General features: G+C 64.6%; 1 protein-coding gene across 6 annotated transcripts; it reads right to left on the reverse strand.

Annotated features, from left to right (window-relative positions):
• Positions 1 to 548: 548 nt before the first annotated feature.
• Positions 549 to 6209, reverse strand: ENTR1 (endosome associated trafficking regulator 1). 6 transcript variants are annotated; one of them, XR_013814484.1, is made up of 10 exons: positions 5997 to 6209; positions 5699 to 5848; positions 5081 to 5149; positions 4285 to 4400; positions 3683 to 4084; positions 3119 to 3192; positions 2636 to 2757; positions 2398 to 2460; positions 2021 to 2160; positions 549 to 1529 (listed from the first exon to the last, which is right to left on the reverse strand). XR_013814484.1 is itself a non-coding variant. In XM_079790008.1 (10 exons), the coding sequence occupies exons 1-10, from the start codon at positions 6064 to 6066 to the stop codon at positions 1427 to 1429; spliced, it is 1299 nt and encodes a 432-aa protein (XP_079646134.1). In that variant the 5' UTR covers positions 6067 to 6209; the 3' UTR covers positions 549 to 1426. The 6 variants fall into 6 exon arrangements, 5 of the variants coding, with proteins under 5 accessions (XP_079646134.1, XP_079646137.1, XP_079646136.1 ...); XM_079790008.1 differs by having other exon boundaries at positions 2646 to 2757; XM_079790011.1 differs by having other exon boundaries at positions 2646 to 2757; positions 5068 to 5149.
• Between the last annotated feature and the right edge of the window lie 22 nt (positions 6210 to 6231).

Below are 6231 nucleotides of genomic sequence, written 5' to 3' on the forward strand. Positions count from 1 at the left end.
CAGCCTGGCTGTGGGCAGGGGCACCCGGCTGGTGATCTGCTGTGTATCGCCTGCCCCCATAAAATGCTGTGCCCCTCCTGCAGGCCCCCAAGAGGCAGCCTCCCCCTGGCAGCCCTGCCTTTGTAGTTCCCCAGAGCTGCTGTGCATACAGAGAACCTCATCCCAGCACTGTCCTACTACACTGCATGTCTGAGCCAGCAGCACCCGCTCCGCACCACCGGCTGGAGCACGCGGCGGGTCAGTGAGCTGAGGGTGGTTCACCGGTGACTTCTGGAAGGCTCTTCCCTGTAGCCAAGATCAGAAGTCTAGCAGTTTAATCATCTTTTGAAAATTCAACATGATCTCCAAGAATGCTCTAATTCCAGCACCAATCGGTCCAACGCCAAACCTGCAGCCGCTCTTGGCTGGCAGCAGTGGTCTGAGCTCCCCGGGCCGCACAGCAGGGCGGGCGCTTCCGCAGACCCCGGTAGGACAGGGACACGATGCCCCCTGGTGTGCAGGAGTCACAAAGCATAACGAGCTGGCTGAGGCAGTAAACAGGGCCAAAGCATGTGCATTTTAGAATTTATTAAGAAAGCTGTCAATCTGAACAGGAGGGAACATTTATTTTAAAAAATAACATCTGCAGGAAACAGCCACAAGGCACTGAGTGCACGTCACGCCTCCCTCCGTCAGAGCGGCTGGAACGGCAGCGGGAGACTCGTGCTACCAGGAGGCTCTGCACGTCCTCTGGATTCGACTTCATTCTACAAAAGGCCGCTTGGAACATGTATCAGAACCCTCCATCCAAAACATTTTCCAAACCCGAGGCCCCCTAAAGAGGTGCGTTTCGATGGCTTCACAGTGTAGAATCCGTGCCAACCTTGGTCCCTCCAGGACAGCAGCAGCCAACCACGTGGGGTGCCCACACTCAGGCCGCCAGTCGCAGGCCCGCCCTGTGAAGGCTGCGGCGTGGACGGAGCCAGAGGGGCACTGAGCAAGGCGGAAAGGCACGAGGCCCTGTCCAAGGCAATCATTGATCTCAGCTCATTTAGTGTTTCCTTTACTTGTGAAATCAAGGTCAATCGATTGAACTTATCTGAGAGTGAGTGTTCTGGAATAAGAATGGAAGACTCTATCACAGAACGGCTGTTCCCACGTTCAGCGCTGAGAACCAGCGGTGGCTTTTATAAACACGTCTCCCAGGGGGTCATGTCTTACTGCAGGGATTCACCCGGAGCAAGGGCGGCATGGACAGAAACCTCGGGGCGCTCACCAGCTCCACTGCTCCTCGCCGCGGAGCTAATAATACTGTTCTCAGGCAGGGAAGTAGCATCTCGCGATAAACAGCTTTACTGGGAAGACTGTGTATTTAAGGACACAATGGCGTTTCACATCCAGGGAGCGGTGACTGCAGGATGTAAACAGAGCTGGAGCTAGAAGCTTCTCAAGACTCCTCCTCCCCGACCTCCTTGATTTCAGAGATTCTGTCTATGGATTTAAGGATCTCAGCAACAAGGTTCAGTGTTTCGGCTCCGGAAACCAGCTGCCTGCAAGGAGAACGCTGTCATCAGGAGCTGCGGCCACGCTCGTCAGCAGAACGCGAGGGACCCAGCAGACAGAGCGGAGACCAGCGCAGGTCCTCGAGGCCGCGGCTCTCCCCCGAAGAGGCCTCGCCGTGAGCACGGGGCGCCCCCACCTACTCGAGCACCCGTGCTGTGCACCCCGCTGCCTGCAGCTCAGCCAGTGGGAGGAGGGTGAGGACTGAGACCCCAATGCTGTCTCCTAGGAGCTCAGTGAGCAATTTGTGGGAGGAGGGGAGACACGGGATAGGACGGGATTTGCCTTAACGCCCACGCCTCTCAAGTAGAAACAGCCATCGCCACGCAGGATGGTGGAGCCGGCTGGTATGCACACGCTGCGACCTCGGGTCAACGGGCCTGTCAAACACCCCCATCCCGAGCCCGGAGCGCTGCACTGTGCGCGGTGGGCGTGCTCACGGTCTGAAAAGGCAGAGCCCGCCCCGCCTCCCGCTGCTCACTTGATGGAGGTGTGCGCGTTGCTCATGACCATGCGCAGGTTCTGCAGGGCCACGTCCGTGTTCTGCTTCACCACCGTCAGGCTGGCGCCCTGGCCCGAGCGCAGGGCCTCATTCTCCCTCTTGAAGTTGGAGACCTGCGCCTGGGGTGGGGGAGCGGCCGTGAGGGGTTTTATGGTGAACAGGGGGCAGCCACGCGCTGTCCACCCAACGCAAACAGGGCACCTTGGGAGAGGAGGGGGCCCGGCCCCACCACAGGCCCTTCCTACCCGGGCTCCCAACGTGCCCCTCTGCTCCAGGCTGTCCTCGGCACTGGCCCACGGACTGAGATCTTACAAGACTGGCCCACGGAGCAGGGAGCAGGAGCGGGCCCCGGTTACCTGGAGCAAGCTTATGTCCTGTTTCAGTTTCATGACGTGACTTTCCGCCTTTACCGCACGTTTCTGTCACCGGAAGACAACACGAGAGCCTCAGCGGCAGGCAGGCCCCCCAATGCCTCACAGCCACGTGAGGGGCCTCACAGAAGCCCCGCCCCTGCTCCCTGCGGCTGCTGCGACCACGTGGGGCAGCGCCTGGGCCCACCAGTGACACGCCCGCCGCCTCACAGCCCCTGCCCACCCGTGCGTACGGTCATCAGCTCCAGGTTCTGCTCCACCTGCTGGACCACGGATTCCAGGTCGTGGTAGTCACTCTCCTCCTTGATCATTTTGGCTTCTAACTTCCGCTCCAGCGTCCTCACCCTGTCAGAGAACACCCGCACCCCTTGTGGCTCTGCGACCCATTCGGGGGCTGCTTCTAGAGGCACTGCGGCCGGGTCGGCTCGGTAACGGCCACGAGTGCCGACTGTTCGGAACGAGCCGTGTCAGCGAGGCGCAGGGAGGTGACACCCTCAGCGGGGTCTGAGTGAGCGCCAGCCGTGGGCCCTCAGGGGTACGACAGTCTGCCGCTTGATCAGGACGTTTAAAGTACACGGACACAGCAGGGAAACGTGTCCGTCGCCAAGGCCCGACACAGAACAGAACCCAGCCCCCGCCCCCGCCCCCGCCCCAGCCGCTCGCGGCTCCCGTCAACCGCCCGGCACGGCCCTGACCGAAGGCTTACATCTCAGTTTGCGTCTCCGAGAAGCTCTGCACCTCCGTCAGCTTCCTCCTGAGCTTCGAGTTCTCGTCCTTCAGCTGCAGAGAGGAAATCCCGGTGAGGCATCGGCGTGTCCCTCACAGGGGTCTGCACGCCGCGGTGTGGCCCTGGAACTGCTCGGGCAACAGGAATGCCCTGGAGCCGACCCCAGACACTCCAGAGAAAGGGCACCACGTAGGGCCGAGGTCAGACTCCAGCGTCACTCACACAACTCGTTTTTAGGCTGTTTTCAAACTTCTAAGACTTTCCTCGACTCAGAACACTTGGCAAGACGCTCAAGCCGACCCGCGGGGCAGCCCCAAGGGTCCCACCTCTGCTCGGGTCCCTTCCTGCACAGCCGGCTGTTCCCGCGGCACCGGCAGCCCGGCAGCGCGCTCCGGGGAGACGCTGGCGCGGCTGCTGTGCCAGACTGTCTTGTCCTGGAGCCAAACTCCGGGCCCCCGAGGACGCCAGAGGCTCAGGTTTTCTCCAAGAACACTGCTCAGACACGGCCGGTTCCCAGGTGCCAGCGCGCAGCCCCTCACTTACTGCTTCGTAGCTCATCTGCAGCGTCCGAAGGTGCCTGTCCCCCAGACACTCTCCGTGGGCGGCAAAGTCTGCACTGGGACTCGCCACGGGCGAGACCCGGGAGTCGGAGTCACTCAGTGTCCACGGGGGCAGGGACTCAGGCCCTGCCGGCTCCGACGGGCTGGAGAAGAAGGAGATGTAGGTGCTGCAGGGCGACGTGCTGGCCGAGACCCTCGAGTGGGTCTGCTCCACTGCGGACGGCAGGTAGGCGCCATTCCACCCGTCCTCATCCTCGTCCTCATCCAGGAGGTCGCCAGCCCCCGTTGGGTCCTCGAAAAACGGCTGCTGGAACTCCAGGCCGAAGCCCACGGGCTGGGAGGGCGGAGAGCTGCAGTCGAGGCCCAGGGAGTGCCTTGTGGCTTCCTGAAGGACAGGGCGGGGCGAGCCTCAGACCCAGGAGCCAGCGCAGGCCTCTTCCTGACGTCCACGTAGGAGCTCAGAGGCGCCATCTGTCCAGCCAGGAAGGTGCGAGCCACGAAGACTCCGCCCCGCGCTCCCACCCTGCTGCACGGCCTCTCCCAGGAGCACGCGATGAGGAGCTGGAAGGCCGGGAAGCCCGGTACCTGCGCGTGGAGCCTGCTGTTGGCCGCGTCCTCCTTCAGCAGGCTGAGGTTCTTGGTTTTCAGGAACTCCTTAAAGGAGAACGGGTTTGCCTCTTCCAGGTCCGCAAGCTTCTCATCTGAAACAGCGGCAAAGGCCTCACGTGTGAAGTCCCCCCAAGGTCGTTCGAGGGGACTCCCCTGTTCCCTTCTCTTCCCGGGACACAACGCCACCTCAAGTCGGGAATGCCACTCGAGTCGCTGCCCCAGAGCTCAGCGCCGGCCCGCGACACGGCTCTACTTCCTCTCCTCCCCCCCACGCCGTGGTTCGCACACCTCTGGCGCAGTGACCACGTGGGTGAGGCGGTGCCCGCACTCCCACGGGCTGTCGCAGCTCCAATGCCCCCCAAGCTGCGAATTCCCGCCCCCTCCGCCCTTCCCCGACTCACCCACCCCCTTTCCTTCTCCTCTCCCCGCTTTCCCACCACCTGGCCAGCCACACGGCGGCCCTTTCAGTCCACCCATCACCCGAGCCCCGGTGCCACCCTGTGTTGTGTGGCATTGGCCCGTGATTCCAGCCCGGGGCCTCTCAGGCTCCCAGGAGTGACTCCCACCTTCCTGCCATCCCTCAGGCCTCGGGTTGTACCCTGCTTCCTTCTGCCCCAGGGCCAGGATCCAACCCCTGGGTGCCACCCCACCTGCTCTGGCGGCTACAGGTGCACCAGGCAGGCCGGGGCTGCTGCGTGGACAGCCCTGGCCCCGGCGTGAACCTGTACTTCCTGTCGGCAGAGAAGAAGGAGGGATTACCGAAGTACTCTACCTCCAAAGCGTATCTCCTGGGCTCCTGGTGGGCCTGGCTTACTGCCCTTCCCCTTTCCGTAGATAAAATCTGCAGAGACACCCCGCCACCCTGTGGTCACAGGGACCCGCCACCCCGCATCCCCACTCGGCCTCAGCGTGGCGCTTCTCAGCCGGGGGACCCTGCCCGCCCTGCCCGAGGTCCTGGTGCAGTGGGGTGCACATGCCCTCCTGTCTGCGCCCCGCCCCAAGGCCCCCGTGGTGCCCTCTGCCTCTCCGCCCGTGTGACCACCCACACGCCGAGGGGACGGCAGGCGGGGCAGCTGCTTGGGGACAATGGGATGAACCAGTGCTGGCCACTGCCTGGCTGCGGCCGTTCCCAGTCTGCCCAGGGCCCAAGGCTCCCCCGCCCGCCCTCCCTCCCGCACTTGCCATCCCACATCGGAACTGTGTTTTATTGGGGGAGGGTCTCCCCAAGACCAGACTGTGAGCTCCCAGCGGCAGGACTCTCTCCACCTCTGTCTCCCCAGTGCCGGGCACACGGAGGCGCTCGGTGCTCACCGCCGGGCCCGGGGTGAGTCCGGGCTCCGCAGGGCCGCCCACAGGCAGAGGCGGGCCGGGTCCCTGGGGCTCGTCTCACCTGTGTCTCCCACGTTAGCGAGCACCGGGCTGGGCACATAGCACATAAACGTCGGCCGAATGCCGAAGAAGTGGGGGTCCGGGTCCCTGCCGCGGGGGCGCTCACAGTCTAGCTGGGGGAGCCCGGCCCGGCGCTCGGAGAACGCAGCCGCTGGAACAACAATGAGAGCGACTTGGCCGCGCCGCGCCTGCGGCCGCTCCCCGGCACCGGCACCGGGACCGGGACCTCGGCGGGGCCGGGAGCCCGGGGCGTCCGCCTGGCCGCCCTCCCCCCGCCCGCCCGCCCGCCGGCCGCTCACCGTCCGGAATGACGAGGCTGCGGGCCCGGGACAGCGGGGAGATGCCCGGGCGGCGCGCGTAGCCCGACATCGCCGCGGGCCCGGGGGCGCCGGCCCTCCCTAGCCCGGCAGCGGCGGCTCCATGGCTCCGGCTCCGCCCCGGCCGCGGCGCGAGTCCCCCGCCCCCGTCGCCCGCCGCTCGGCCGCCGCTCCCAGCCTCTCGCCGCGGCTTCCGCTCCGCGCACCGGAAGCGAGC

Source organism: Cnephaeus nilssonii (assembly GCF_951640355.1).
Source record: "Cnephaeus nilssonii genome assembly, chromosome: 14".
Taxonomy (NCBI): Eukaryota; Metazoa; Chordata; class Mammalia; order Chiroptera; family Vespertilionidae; genus Cnephaeus; species Cnephaeus nilssonii.

Coding starts and splice junctions, on each gene's coding strand:
- ENTR1 (XM_079790008.1), bottom strand. CDS start 6,066: ATGTCGGGCTACGCGCGCCGCCCGGGCATCTCCCCGCTGTCCCGGGCC. Junction 2,758..3,118: donor TCGGAGACGCAAACTGAGAT/GTAAGCCTTCGG, acceptor GTTCTCTGACAG/GGTGAGGACGCTGGAGCGGA. Junction 1,530..2,020: donor AACGCGCACACCTCCATCAA/GTGAGCAGCGGG, acceptor TTCTCCTTGCAG/GCAGCTGGTTTCCGGAGCCG.